The 16,031-nt window shown below is 40.1% G+C and overlaps 1 protein-coding gene across 1 annotated transcript; it reads left to right on the forward strand.

The window, feature by feature from the left end:
- The first annotated feature begins 5,933 nt into the window (after positions 1-5,933).
- Positions 5,934-15,162, forward strand: LOC144042968 (lithostathine-1-alpha-like). Its single transcript, XM_077556114.1, has 8 exons — positions 5,934-6,076; positions 6,801-6,883; positions 6,974-7,036; positions 8,546-8,573; positions 8,647-8,732; positions 8,849-8,986; positions 11,544-11,655; positions 11,734-15,162. Exons 3-8 carry the CDS (start codon positions 6,974-6,976, stop codon positions 11,802-11,804), a joined length of 498 nt encoding a protein of 165 aa, XP_077412240.1. The 5' UTR covers positions 5,934-6,076; positions 6,801-6,883; the 3' UTR covers positions 11,805-15,162.
- The last annotated feature ends 869 nt before the right edge of the window (positions 15,163-16,031 follow it).

Genomic DNA, 16,031 nt, shown 5'->3' on the forward strand with positions numbered 1-16,031 from the left:
GAGTGTTGTACGATAGGCTTCCCCCCAATGCCTCAGGTTAGTGCGCCCTAGTAACGCTGATCATGCCAATTAGTGTGACAGCATTAGACATGGCTAGGATAAATTGGGAAGGAGTTAGACAGTGGGGAAGAATCCCCTTCCTTGGGAGGAAGAAAAGGGACATGCAAGAATGGTTGAATGCAGGAGACCCCACATACATAGATGCAATTGGAGTTCCGAGAGGGGTCCCTAATGAATACAAATTGGTGGATCAAGTGGCGGCAGGAGGGGAGAGTATTTTTCTGTTTATTACAGTAAACAAAAATGTGGACCGGATTAATTATGTCCACTACAATGTCCAACGATTGGCGAACTTTACCACTTCGGCACTCCAGGCAGTGCACGAGCAATTAGCAGCCACGTCTATTATGGCATTCCAAAATAGAATGAGTTTAGATATGGTGTTAGCTGAAAGAGGAGGAGTGTGTGGTATTTTTGGGGAGCAGTGTTGTACTCTGATCCCCAACAATACATCTCCTGATGGTCGCCTTACTAAGGCATTGGAGGGTCTGCGCACGCTAAGTAATAAAATGAAAGAGCATTCAGGCTATTATGGTGTTATGCGGATGTTGTTGTATTCCATGTATCAGATCATTGACTGTTAAGACAATTGAACGCACGTTGGGGCTACTACCGCCGGGTGGTCAGTATATGATGATCCCTCAGAAGGACCCCCAGGAAGCGGAGACAGCTGTGGCCCTCCGGGAGTCCGGGATGTGAGTATGTGAAGGTAGCCTCAGGGATCTGAGGCCATGAGAGAGAATGAAATTTTATACTGATTTTCTACTAGAATGAAATTTTTTTACAAATTTTTAGTTGTTTATTGATTTATAGCTCATGTGTAACAATAAAAAACAAGGTATTCGAGTGATGACCTCAGTCGTCTGAGGTCCTGAGAGGGAATAAAGGAATATAAGAGTTTGTGTGAGTGGGGGTAAAATACAGGATGTGTGTGATGGACGTGGGGGTTTTAGGAATGGAATGTTGCAGAACAAAGGATGCTAATTGCAGGGGGAGATGCAGAGCCGCGATAAGATCAGAGTAGGTTGTAAACCACATGTTTTACACCGGGGCGGAAAAGTACAAAACAGGAGAAGCCACCCAGTGACGCTGCGGATGAAGATCGGCCAATGAAAAGCAAGCTAAAGTTAAACTGCAGAAAACACATAGCCAATAGAATAATGCCAGGATGCCTTTGTTTCTGTGTCATTTAAATATTGTGTAGTATAACTATTCACTGGGGCAACTCGGATGAGACTACGTCGGCTGCTTGAGACAGAGACGTATAGAATTGTGTTGATAGGGACCCGGGACCCCAGCTGTTATGTATTAGATTTGAGTGTTAGGAATAAATCCACTCGTGTGTGAAAATGCCGGCATCCTGATACCTTTCTATTGCAGAACGAGCATGCTATTGTTGGATGGGTGATAGTTTGGTAAGGTCACAAATTGGAGTCAGATTATTAACTTAAGTTTATATTAATATAGCAATAAATTCCAACAACCCTAACCCTAATTTGAAACCCTAGTTTGAAATCCTAACCCTAATTTTAAACCCTAGTTTGAAACCCTAACCTTAATGTAAAACTAGTGATGGGAAAATGAAGCATCATGAAGCAATGAGGCCTTCCATTCAACTGCTTCGCTCCTGGGCCGAAGCATCATGAGGCTTCATTTGCTCTATTGCGCCATCATGTGGACAATAAATGTCATGACAGAGTGATTAAAATGATACCATAGATTTGATGGGGTCAAAAGGGCAGGGAGTTGTGATGTGAATGAATGTGCGTGTGGTACTTGAAAGAATGATTGCTCTATTTGTTTTGTTTTTTAGACATTGACATATAAACAAGAAACACATTTCATTCATTTTTATTTAGGAAAACTAGCATTTCCAAAGTTTTGGGCTTCAAACGGTTTCTTCTTTTACATAGGATTTCTCCTGCTTTTGAAAATATTCTTTCGCAAGGGACGAATGAGGCCGGGGTACAGAGAAAGGTTATTGCTAGTTTGTAGCGGTTTAGGTAAACATGTTTGTGCAGCTCCCTGTAGTCCAGGGGGTTTGACATCCTGCTTATGTTGGGTTCCCCCAGGTAAGTGTGGACCTCCACAGTCGCATCTGCGGTCTCACTCTGGGTCCTCCTCTGCATGACTGTGTGGTCCAATCGCCGCCACAGTTTGTCACCTAAGACACAACAAACAGACTAACAGGCAGTTCTGGCTGCCCATCGTAGAGATGGGAGCAAAAGAATGCCTTATCCCACAATAATGCACTGCCGCTCATTTCCTATTGCTTAATTAACACCATTAGAATGTATCGATTTTTTTTATTTTTCTGGAGAAGAAGAAAAAGGAAAAAAAAAGAAGAATGTATCGAATATTACCTTGCTCCACAGGCTGGGAAGCTTCTGATGTGTGCGGTTGTGTTGATGAAGATGATGGGTTGGAGGAGGAGGAGGAGGAGGAGGAAGATGCCCTGTGCCGGATCACTGTCGCACCTTCAGCTGTGAGCCTCCTCTCAGCCTCTTGTGCTTTATTGGGGCTAAAGAGTGTTCTCTTGTTACCCAAGTTCTTTAGAACAAAGTTTACACTTCACCTTTTAAGTAGAAGAAAGACATTAAAACGAGGGATACACTGTGTTGTCACAATAATTTACAATATTTATTCACACTGGTTATTATAATTTGTACCTTTTTAGGAGAGATCTGCTCAAAATGATCCCAGACAGGGGATGTTCTCTTCTTTTTCGTTGTGGACTGGACATTGCAAAACGGATCCGATTGAATTGAGGTTTGAAGATGCGAGTTGTGTCAGTGTTACCTGTGAGCTCATTGTCGTCTCGGTGCGCCATTTTATGTCGAATCACCCGCTAAACTATGTGTTGGCGATGACGTAGGAAGCCCGTCTCGCGACGCTTCGGACGTAGCAACGCGCGTTCCGAGGCTTCGGGCGTGGCCACAAGCGTTCCGAGGCTTCTGAACCAATGCGTAACCAACACATGCCCCGATGCGCGCTTTGCAGACTTTTTTTCCAGTTTACTCGGCACACGCATCGGCGCCTCGGCACAGTTGGGCACATCACTACTTGTCACAGTAAGTTACCCTTTATCTCTGTCCAGTCGTCGACGTCACCGTTAGTCATCTTCGTCTCAGTCCAGTAGTCCACGTCATAGTAAAGTCTTCTTCGTCACGTCACCATCCAGTCGCCCTCGTTTCCTTCAAGTCTCCTATTCTACAAAGTTGTCCACGTCTCCTTCCTGTCTCCACGTTCTACAAAGTTCCGCCAAGCTTCCCAAGTGCCACCTAGTTGCCCACGTTCACGCCAGCCTCGGTCACAGTCCAGTCCAATCCTCGTGCTCTAACCTGTCCCCACGTGATTCAATAAAGTTTCTCCTTTAGTTCACAATTCCTGTCTCCCTGATGCGTCTCCTTGCCTTTGGGTCCACCCTCTCCTACGCCTCCCGTATCATGACATATAGAAAACAATATCAAATTGGCTTGACACAAACACATTTTCATTAAACTTAAACAAAACAAAGTTCATAGTTTTGGGCACTAGACAAATCACACATCAAGTAAAAATTATGGTAAATTCAATTGAAATAGAAAGTGTATGAAAATAAATTTCTTGGTGTAGTTATTGATGAAAAATTATGTTGGAAGTCACACATTGATAACATCAAAAGGAAAATGTCAAAAATCATAGGGATACAGTACTCTCTAAAACTAAAGATGTCCTGAATAAGAAATCATTTGAAATTAGAGAGAGTCCTTATGACTCACAAGCACAAGTGTCTCCAAAAAAAATCAAAACAAGAACAAATATTAAGCAAAGGTGTGTTTCTGTAAAAGGTGTTAATTTCTGGAATCATTTTGGTATTGACCTGAAAAGATGCAAGTCACTTGCTGAGTTTAAAAAAATGTTTAAAAGCGAAGTTCGAGAAAATTATTTAAATCAGACATGAACTGGTAAAATTGCAAAAATGTTGTAAATTTTTTCAATGTATCAGTATGAGTGTAATGAAAATTGTATATATGAGTATGAGGATGAATTATGTTGTATGCCTATGAATTACATGTACATATGCTAATGGAAAATGTGACAAAAAGTGCAGTTGTATACACAAACAAGTTTATACATGTCTTCTTTCATTAAAATATTTAACCTATTATTGTATCAATAATGAAATAAGTAAAAACATTTTAAAAAAAAATAAGTGGTAGGACGTTTTCAACTTATTGCTACTCCCTTTGAACATGTAAACGGTGACTAATGATTGTATAAGGTTTTTTCTTTCTTCTTTTAAATTTTTATTTTTATTTTCTGCTACTTGTTTATATGTTCACTAAACAAACATCCAAACAAGAAGAGTGGGGAAAGGGAATCTGCAAATTGAGCTGATTTAAGCATTTTGACTGATCTTTCAAGGTCCACAGAAAATTTTGTGTTTGGACTATGGAAACACACATACTGTACTACCAAATGAAAGATTGAACTCTCACACCTTTTTTTTCCATGAATGATGCCACAAACACCTAAACAGTGCTTTACTTCTGTAAAACACTACCACCAACAATGAAAAAGTGTTTTTTGATAGCAAAATACGTTTATTTACATTCAACAGTGTAACAATTTGACAAAACAATTTGGCAAACTATTTACAAATGTGTGCAACTGTGGTACTAATTACAATTGTGTGGATGTTTCAACTACAGTTTTTCTTTTTGTAACACTCCCCTGCGTGCAAAGGGATGCGGCAGGATTTGCACAACAGATTAGTTTCGGGATTAGTTTCAGAACATCTACCGGGTGGTAGATGTTCTGATCCATCGTATCCACTCCATTCATGGTGGCATCGTAGTCCAGAACCAGTGTCTTCTTTGTGATCAGACTGTACCCACTCCTCCGATGAATATGCATTGGACTCGTCGTCCGATTGAGCGTCCGCCTGAGCGTGCTCGGTTGTGCTCCGCGTTTTCCGGCGTTAGCGTCGCTAGCCGGTGAGGCTTTATGACATGATCATAGCCGCCGAATCACCATCATCATCATCGTCGTCATCAATGTGCTCTTTAGCATTGGTCGATGCTTTTCGTCTTTGAAAAAAATGCTCAAGCGTGAGCTGCTTGCAACCGGTCGCCATTATGGCTTCCTCAGCCATTGTCCCCTCAACACTCTAGCTCCGCCTCACGTCTTCTACTGACGCCTACCCAATCTTGTCCAAAGAGAGTCATCGCTGCCATCTAGTGCCCAAAAATAGTCATTATACCAACTAGATCTGCTTGATACTTTCAGCACAGCTGGCCAAGGCTTTCCTCCACCCGTTTTCCCCCCAAAAAACAAAAAAAACATAGTGAACGTCTTTTAACGTCTTTCAATGTATCAGTATGAGTGTAATGAAAATTGTATATATGAGTATGAGGATGAATTATGTTGTATGGCTATGAATTACATGTACATATGCTAATGGAAAATGTGACAAAAAGTGCAGTTGTATACACAAACAAGTTTATACATGTCTTCTTTCATTAAAATATTTAACCTATTATTGTATCAATAATGAAATAAGTAAAAACATTTTAAAAAAAAATAAGTGGTAGGACGTTTTCAACTTATTGCTACTCCCTTTGAACATGTAAACGGTGACTAATGATTGTATCAGGTTTTTTCTTTCTTCTTTTAAATTTTTATTTTTATTTTCTGCTACTTGTTTATATGTTCACTAAACAAACATCCAAACAAGAAGAGTGGGGAAAGGGAATCTGCAAATTTTGAGACCTTGAATGAACTTTGATGGAAAAAAAGACTCGCGACATAACCTTTGTAAGCACGCATCATTCAGTGACATACAGGCTTTAACATTAATAGTTACAGCATGTTCTACACAAAGGCAAACTGTCGCTAACAATAATTGGCCACCACCTGGGGCGACTGGTTAGGACGATTAACGTGTTTGACATTTCAAGATTGTCTAGCTGGATTACAAAAGGCGTGGTCGCCGCCGTCCTGCGCATTGGCATTCAGCTTCGCAACCTCAAAGGTAACATCATGTACGCTCTCTGTTTTTTTCTTTCTCTCTTTTCTTTTTTGATGATTCATTTGGCAGCCTTCCCGAGTCAACATGTCATTGTCATCGCTCTCTTTTTTTGTTGTTGTTGTTGTTGCTTTTTTGAGTGTGCATGTACATGTGCATCTGTGTGTGGGTGCGTGCGTGCATGCAAGTTTGTGCGCTTTAATTCACCTGAAACCTGTTGTAAATCCAAGACCCTTCATCTTAACTGGATACTTCAGAGTCCCGCCAGAGTTGTTAAATTGTCGGGAGAACAGAGGAAGGATCAAAGGAAAGAAAGATAAAGCAAACTGAAATCCAACACCAATCAGACACCACTCTCTACTCACAGAGTTACAAATCCAGAATCTTTCACCAACTCCAGATACATCTGCCCCCCGACACGGCAAAATGCCCAAAGCAGAACGGGGCACAGCAGGCCCACACGGCACCCCAACGGCCCACATCCAACAGTCCCCCCACGACCCTCCAACCACCACAACCCAGCCCCCGGGCCCCCAAACCCCCAGACACCCCCCACCCCAGCACCCTTTACCCAGCCACCTGCACTCACCCCCAAACAAGCCTTGATGGAAAAAATGTGTTATCCTTGCAATCACGCGCCATTCAGTGATATATAAGCTTTAACATTAGCAGTTACAGTACCAGTTACAAAAAGGCAAACTAGCACTAACAATAATTGGGTGCCACCTAGTTTGACACTCCTAGATTGTCAAGTTGGAGTATAAAAGGCGTCGCCTGCTGCTGTCCTGCGCAGACAATTTCGCAACTGCAAAGGTAACATCACATACACCCCTCTTTTGAGACTGCAAGCTCCCAGGGTTGTTGATAGCGTTAACTTACTCTGGTTGTTGGGTCCATTTGCAGATGACGTTTACCCTTCGCTGGATTTTCCTCCTGTGCATCCTCGGCCGACTCTGGACCATAGCCGTAAGTCCAGATTTCCGCAAACGGCGACATTGGCCGGTTGCCTGTTCACGTATTTGGGAGAAGCTGTCAAATGTTATTTGCAGAAACCCCAATTATTATTATTATTATTATTATAATATTAATGCCAATTCACTCATGTTAGCTATTTGCTGACAAAAGTGTGAATACTTAATGCTCATTATACGTGAGTATGAAAAAAAATTGCCTTTTTACTGTGAGTAGCAAAAAACTGCAACTCATTAAAATTTCCATGCACAATTGTTAAAACTACTACAAATAGTGAAAAGTTGTGAATAAATGATGCTCATTAATATTGCCATGCAAAAAAAAGAGGGTTTTTTTTCAAAGTTGATGCTAACTTCCTCTTAGCATTTGAATGGGATCTTCCATTCTCTTTAGCGTTAGCGCTAGGCTATCAATGTTTGATTGATTCGCTCTGGGCTTGTTACAAGCAACATGGTGCATTCAGGGTACTTTCACAACGTAGGAAACCTGTAAACGCTCTGCGGTGTTTTGTTTTGTGTGTTTTTTTTGTGGTGTAACAGTTTTTAACTATTTAAACCTGAACTGAATAAGATATATTTTTTGAATGATGTGAACACATGGAAAAGTTCATAAACCCGAAATTTACTTTAATACAAACTACCAAAATACACTATGGCAATACATAACGACTCTGGAGTGAACAAGATTGTTTTCAGCTGCCCTATTTCGCAAATCCGATCAATTACGTCATTAATCAATTGCGTAAATGATGATATTACAGATTGATGACCGATTTTCCATCAAATGCATTTGATCATGATCAACGTCTCGAGAAAACATTTAATAAACAAAATTTTCAGGATGATTCTCCAGCATTTTTGCCCATTTGCGCATTGTCTGAAGATTGAGTTCACTCGTCACTTGAGTGAGTGTTGTCTGTTCTCCAGTCAGCTAATTTTTACGATAAATCAGAAAACTGCCAAATCCAAATAGCAGGATACCCGTTATGAGAATTCCAGAAACGTACATGTCAGAATCATAACCACAGATTTGACTTCTTCTGCTTGTTAGTACAACCGTCAACATTACAACAAGTTCCAATGAAACGAACAAATAGCAAAATACTTACCGGAAGTCTCTAGCTCATAGGTGTCAAACTCCGGTCCTCGAGGGCCACAGTCCTGCAGGTTTTGGAGGTTTCCCTCTTCCAACACAAGCTGATTCCAATCAACAGGATCGTTATCAGGCTTATACAGTGCTTGCTGATGAGCTGATCATATATCAGCTGTGTTGGAGAAGGGAAACATCCAAAACCGCCAGGACTGCGGCCCTTGAGGACCGGAGTTTGACACCTATGCCTAGCTGAAAGTTGGGCGCATGATCGTTTTTCTATGAGAGCCCTCAGAATTAAGGTGGGTAGGTGGTCAGGGTCAGCCACCACAAACACTTGTGAACAGCGTTCTGAAACCGCATCTTAACAATGTGCCTTTTTTCTTCCTCTCCTCCCCTCCTCCTCCTCCTCAGTGGTCAAAGACTGCCATTCCTGCAAAAGGTTGGTAGCCAAAGGATAATTTTTCAAAGCAAAGAAATAGTTGTTGTTGGTCCAATAGTCAATTGTGTTGCAGACAACTGCTGCCCAAAAGGTTGGACTCGCTTGGACAATCGCTGTTACATCTACCAAGGCGACCAGAGGACCTTCGTCGATGCCGAGGTTGGGAAAGTGGCGATTCCGCCACATATGGCGATTGAAAACTTGAGTCTGAATACAAAATATCTTGTCGACGGCCGTGTCTGGGCCACTTTTTCACTTCGTCTTTCTCCCATCAGCGCGTCTGCAACATTCTTGGTGGGAATCTGGTGTCCCTCAACAATCCCTTGGAAGGCTTTTTCACTATTGGGCTGCTTTTGAACTCTGGCACTGACGAGACTCAGGAAAACTGGATTGGACTTCATGATGCACTTGTGGTAAAATGCTGACCAGCACTAAGTACAGGGAGTCCTCAAGTTACAGCGGAGTTCCGTTCCTACACTGGCGATGTAACCCAAATTTCGACCTAAGTCAGATTTCCCCGCTTAAGTCGATATTTACATCAAAAGACTTTGTACAGTAATTTTAAAAACATATTTGCGCGACCCGGAAGATTTTGTTTTTCCGCACGGACATTCATTGCCGGCGGACGGCAGAGCGGAGCTAATTCAAGTTTAAACACGGAAATGTGACGCGCCTGATGGCAAGCCGACCGGCTGATGGGCGTTCGTTCCTGGAGGTAACAACAACACAGCTTGAAATAATTTAAAAATGGTGTGATTACTGTGGGAAATTAATGAAAAAGAAGGTGCTACGGATGAGGCACGGGTGCCGTAAAGTCGAAACGACGTAGGCCGCGTGCGACGTAACTCGAGGACTCCCTTTACATGATACTTCATACACGATAAATCGACACAAGGTACTCAATACACGAAATGCAGTATTTGGTACTGAGTATATTAATCCCAAGAAATGATCGCATTAATAATGTATTAACGCAGATTAATCACACTATTAATTTTGACTGCAGATGATCATTTAGCAGACAGTGGATGGTTACATTAAAGAAATTGTATTAGAGCAATAACCATAACTACATGCATTAAAGTAAAACATGTAATGTTTGCGTATGACATTCAGAATATTTGTTCATGTCAACCTATCGGGGTCATTTTTTTCCATTTTAAATTATACAAGTAATTAACTGATTAGAAAAAGAGGAGGATGGGAGCGTGCAGTGGATTAAAAAATGTTCAGGATGTCCTCATAACAATAAATGTTGAAAGAATTAACACATCACAAGTGCTCTTTAAATTTGGCAGGCAAAAAATGTTGATTAAAAAAAGGCTTTTTAATTAAGTGATTGAATGTGATTAATCAAAATTCTAAGAAGTGAGTAATCTGATTAAGAAATGTAATCGTTTGACAGCTCTAATATATACACACATTTTCTTATTCAATGCATTTGTTTTATTCTAATGACTGGTTACTTTGTAGATTCTCACTGAAGGCATCAAAACTATGTATGAACTGATGTGGAATTATGCACTTAACAAAAAAAAAGGTGAAATAACTAAAAACGTTTTATATGATAGATTTTTCAAAATAGCCATCCTTTGCCCTGGTTACATTTTTTGCATACTCTTGGCATTCTTACCTCTGGGAACTCCTTAAAGACTGTTGGAAAACCCTTTCAGGTGACTACCTTTTGAAGTTAATCGAGAGAATGCCAAGAATATGCAAAAAAAAAAAAAAGTCATCAGAGAAAAGGGTGGCTATTTATTTATGTACTTATTTTATTATTTTCTCTTTTTTTGGGGTCGTTAGTTGTCGTAGTTGTCATCATAGTTTTGAAGCCTTCAGTCAGAATCTATAATGTACATTGTCATGAAAATAAAGCGAACATATTGAACAATTTTTAGCTTTTTCATTATTATTCTATCTAATCTGTAGAATTTGTGTTTTAAATTTAGTTTTTAACTGTTATACAGCGTCCTTGAGGGTCTTGAAAGTGAAAGTGAAATTAATTATTATTATTATTATAACTTTATGAAGCCACTTTTTTCATTTTATCTGTCAAAGTGTTGCTTCACTCACGATTGTTGTGAAGTACGTTGAGTCGACTGTTGTTGCCACACAACGCTTGTATCTCAACTTTGTGAGGGGAAACGATTTCAGCCGAATGACAAGCCATGTCTTGAAAATCTTTCAAGTTGTGTCACTTGTCTCTCAATTTGCCGCTGATTGTTAAGAATTTTGGGATGTTTTTGGTCAAAATGGCCTCAATGGTCAAGAAAGGAAGAGTCTGAGGCTGGACCAAGCACTGCTCAGCTGCAACAAAGTTTTGATGGCTTTCATGTCCATGATGACTACTCGGCGGGGATACTGTCTAAACGAGCATCTAATGTGCAATATTTTCCTGGGTGGAGGCAGTACTTCATCAGCAACACTTCAGGCGAGACTTAACCAAAAGCACTACAACAACTGCCGCCCTCGTCAGTCCCTTCAAAAATGGGGACATTTTCAGAAATGACATTTTGAGCAGTCAGACACTTGGCTGGTCAAGAGCGGGCCAATGAATACACATGCAACCAGGTTTAAAATAGTTTGAGATTTTTACATTATATTTAGCTGTCATTTCATTCGGAGTTTCTTTTTTAAATTCAGTTAGTTTTGATTATTTTATAGGGCAAGTTTGTCAGTTTTTTTTTTAAATTAATTGTAGTATATATATATTTTTTTAAATGTATGGAGTATTTGTCGAGTGCAAGAAAAAAAAAGTGCTGTCTAACAAAGTCAAGTACAACTTCCTGTGTAGCTAGCTGTGCATGGACAACACGGCCTAAATAAATATGTTTAAAAGCAGCCCCAAAAGCTCATGTATGCTATTCGTAGACAAAGGACATTTTCACTACAAATATAATTAGTTTTATAAACCTAATATGTGCTCATGAACCATTGACAAAAGTTTCAAAATGTGACTTTGTGTTTCAGGACGGTGACTACATCTGGACTGATGGCACTCAAGTAGATTTAGATTTCCTTCAAAAATATTTTAGATTTCGTCCCGATGGCATTGGGGACTGTGTCCATTTTGAGGGAAGGGGTGAGTGAAAATACGCAACTGAAGTTAGCTGAGGATCGGTCGCTGTGGTATTTCAACATGATTTTCTTCCAAACTCAGCGTTGACAGATGGCCCCTGCACAGAAGAATTTGGGTATGTTTGCAGCAGAGATTTGCCGCACGAGTGCTGAGCGCACCGCTTCAGGGATGCACACTCGGGGCAGCACAATAATCATTATCATGAAAAATACAAGATTAAAATTATTTTCAATTTACTTATCTGGTCCTCACGTTTTCATTTTGAATAAAGAGAAAAATTCCATGATTTCATGATTCAAACTATAGACATATGTTTGTTTGGCTTTTTTCAAGGGCATTCCATCCTACCTTTTACCTCAGAGCATTCACGTATGTAGGTAAAATGGTAAACGGACTGCTTTTTATATAGCACTTTTTATCTACACCATATAGTTATGGAGGTAAATATGGTGTAAAAGTAACTTGTACCTGTAAAAAAATGTTTTTGTTGTATTGAAAAAAACATTGTACCTGTATAAATTTGTATCTGTAAAAGTCGTGATTTGTACCTGTAAAAATAACAACTTGTAGTCAAAGAAGTCGCCACTAGGATTCACAAGTGTTTTTTCTGCTGCTGTCCAGTCACTTGACTCTCGCTACAGATGGTGCAAAACTGATTCGTAGAGCTCTGTGATTTGTACTCGTAGAGAAGAGGGCAGGCTCTGGAGGATTTGGGCGGGCTAAAGCTCAACCTCATTGGTTCAGCAAACGACAGTGGTTTGATCTCAAATGACGCCACGTTTTTATCATTAATATGCACAAGTTCGAAATTCCAAACAGAGTAACTGCACCAGGTTACGTGTCATTATGGAAGAAGAGGACGTCCCAGGGGTGACAATTTCAACATGGTTCAATATACAAACACCGTGTGGAGCATCTTAAACGTTGGTTGACATGCAGAGCACTCAAAGTGGGCAGAAAGAAAGAAGTTTTAGTATGAAGGTAAGATTTATTGTACGATCATAGCTCGTAATCCGGTGCTAGCTAGCTCATCTCATGTTGTTAATTGTCACGAAAACTGAACACATTGAAGTCACGATTTTCATTTAAAGATTTAAAGCCTACCTTTGGACTGTGACTTTCTGTCCTGAATGTATTTCCTTTTACCTGGGCCATTTGTATTGTATTGTAAACATACGATCAATAGCTTGTCCCTGCACTTCTTTAATGTCTTCAAAAACTACCTGTATACTTGAACTGAGATATATTAAGCTCGACACCCTTTCATATGATGTGAGTTCATGATGACATATTTGCAGTTTTTATTTCAAAAGCCTATACTGTACATACAGTATCCCATCTGTTGTTAAAACAAGTTTTGCGGTGAAATTCAAATGATCGTTGTTAACACTTGTAAACATATACATTTGCCTTCAACATTGAAGCCAAATAAAAATAATACAAATGGAAATGTTTACGAACTGTGTCTATCAGTATTACCACTATTTCTGATATTAAGATGTGACAAAATCTTAGTTTTTTTTTCTGGCTAACAAAAAAAGCTAAACGTTTAACCAATTACGTAAAATTTCAGTGGCTGTGTTTTGATAATGACCCAGCTAGGAAGTTATGTTTTTTTTTTTATTGTATGAATATGCTGACCCAACCATTCTGTTTGCACAGATTCCAGCATGCAGTCAATCAAAGCTACTTCTTGATCCATCTCTAGACGGTGGCACATGGTGTAACATCAAACCTGCTTCAAAGTGGCTGTGAAGTCCAACAAATGAGAATCCTTGATACACTGGTTCTGTTCTGAGAGAATTTCACTGCAATCACCTTTGGGAAAGTGAAGAAATTATGCTTTCTATTTAAATGTCTTCCAATTTTGAGTTTGAAATGTTAAAGGAGTACAATTTAATTCATATTGAGAGTTATTTGAAATAGTCAAATCAAATAACATGTATCATTCACTAAACAAGATTGTGCATCATTTGAAATGTTTTATTTGATGTCCAGAAGAGCCGTTTCTGCATCCATTGCTGTAGTTGTGTCAACCTTGATTTGAAGATCAGGGGGATATTCCATCAACGCAGCTAAAGAAAGCGAGGCTCATGCAAAAAAAGCGAGGCTGGAAGTGAACACCATCTCCAAATAAAGCGCCAAGTCGTTCCACTAACCCATTCCAGCCGCGTCTAATCAAGGCTAACGTAAGCCTTTGTACACGCTCCCGGGGTGGACAAGAAGCCCTGATGAGTCGATAGGCGAAATTGCGATCAATTATGTCAAAAGACAGCAAAACTTTTGACAATTTTTTTATTTAATGTAAAGCACTTCGAATTGACCTACATATTCATTCTTCACTGTTACATCTCAACAGTAGCCAAAAGCGATCAGGGCAACAAGTCGGCAAGTAGCCTATAACAATATAAAAAAAATAAGACTAAATAGGTGTTGAGCTGTAAATATATGTTGCCCACCATTGTAGCCACCAGAAAAAAAGACATTGCCACAGGTGGGGGACCTCCGCCTGCTACATTCATATCAGCAGAAGATCTGGCGCTGAGCAGCAATCAGGGGATGCCAAATGGGCAAAAATTTACAGTTTGTAATCAGTGGGGTAACACCATGCTAAGAAGCCCCGGTGCAAAAAAAAAAAGGTTTTGGCCCCCCCTCACCTCAATTTTCCGCCATCCACCACCTCAATAACCAACCCCCCTCCCCCCTCTACACACACACGAGTGCTCCCGCGCACGCACACACACACACACGTGCTCGCACACAGCCACACAGGAGAGAGAAGTGCGACTTGTCACCAAGGTCTATTGCAGGGCCTCCAATTTTAATATTGTGACATCTATATTGAACATTAAAAATACCACACAAATCTTCCAATACATTATATTCTATTTCACAACTTTTATATATGTTTGAACATGTGCAAAAGGCACACTATGGCACCAAAAACAATAAAGTAATTTGCCATAGATTTGAATCCAACTAACTGCACTTCATAACAAAAATAATTTGTAGCTATAGTCACTCATTATAGAAGCTCATCTGCGCGCCGCGCTCAGCAAAGTCATTTACGACGCTCCTATAAAAGTAGCATTTATCAGACAAACACCCTGTTTCAGTGTTCATTGTATCTGGAGAATGGTCCAGAGCGCCTGAGCCAAATGCGATATTAGCTTTTTTGCATTTGGCGTCAAATTCCTCCCCTGAGGCTGCTGAAGTGTGTCTTCTGCCCAGATTTAGTCATGACTGTATAACTTCCTCATTTCCTCAGTTGAGCTCTGTTCTGTGGCCGGATGTGTCCTTGAGTGATATCGCGTATCTCTCTGCACGTCCGGTTTATCAGTTAACTTTGCTGAACTGTTTGCTGGAAACTTTGTGGTACCGCCCTTCAAGATAGTATAAGAATGTTGTAAGTCCTTTGTAACTTCGCACTTGTGATCTGCTACAGCCATTGTCTGTAACTCATTTGTGCCCGGAATATTCTGTAGAATTAAAAGCTTTGAAGGAACTGTTCATCGTCTCTGTTGGCTGAAATCGAGGTAGGAATTACGCCTTGAATTGGTATTCTAAAAAAATAAATTGTGGCTGGATGAACAGTGAAATGCGCAATTGTAATTTTATTTTAGGAGAAGTTGTTTTGTTCTGTCAAGAATCCTAGAAACTAGAATTCCTCAAATAAAATAAGATTATTTTAAGAATATTTTTGAAGACAAGGATCAAGCATTTTTGAAGAAAAAGGAATCGGGTGTTTTTGCGAAAAGGATCAAACACCTTTGGAATAAAGATTCGGGTACCCTCGTAGGATATCGGGTACTTCTGTATAAGAGTATCGAGTGCTTTTGCTAAATTAAGGTTCGAGTACTTTGGTTTGAGTAGTATCGAGTGCTTTTGCTAAATTAAGGTTTGAGTACTTTTGTATGAGTAGTATCGAGTACTTTTGAGATAACAAAGAGGTTCGAACATTTAAAAAAAAATTAATAATAAATAAAAAAAAGGAGAGAGAGAGAGGGGAGTCGATTTAAAACAAAATGGAGGGAGAGTTTGATAGGGAAAGTGAATGGTTCGATTTGTGGCAAATACCAAACCATTCTGAACAAGTGTTGCTGGGTGAGAAAGTGAGGAATGCATGTGATGTGTGCGTGGGAGGATTGCCTGAGGGGGAACGGGAGAGTGAGAGAGAACAGTTAAAAAAATCGATGAGGAAGTGTTGCGAGAATGGATGGTTTCAGGCTCAGCGATCCCACCACCTGACGACGACCGGAAAACCACGTCTACTGGTCCAGTGTCAGCTGCCCTCTGTTGAAGACATCATTCAACAAAGGTTGATTTCACGGTATACGGGCAGAATAACCCCGGTGAATCAGCCTGGGACCAGGTAGTCT

The sequence above is a fragment of the Vanacampus margaritifer genome, chromosome 2 (assembly GCF_051991255.1).
Source record: "Vanacampus margaritifer isolate UIUO_Vmar chromosome 2, RoL_Vmar_1.0, whole genome shotgun sequence".
NCBI classification, from domain to species: Eukaryota; Metazoa; Chordata; class Actinopteri; order Syngnathiformes; family Syngnathidae; genus Vanacampus; species Vanacampus margaritifer.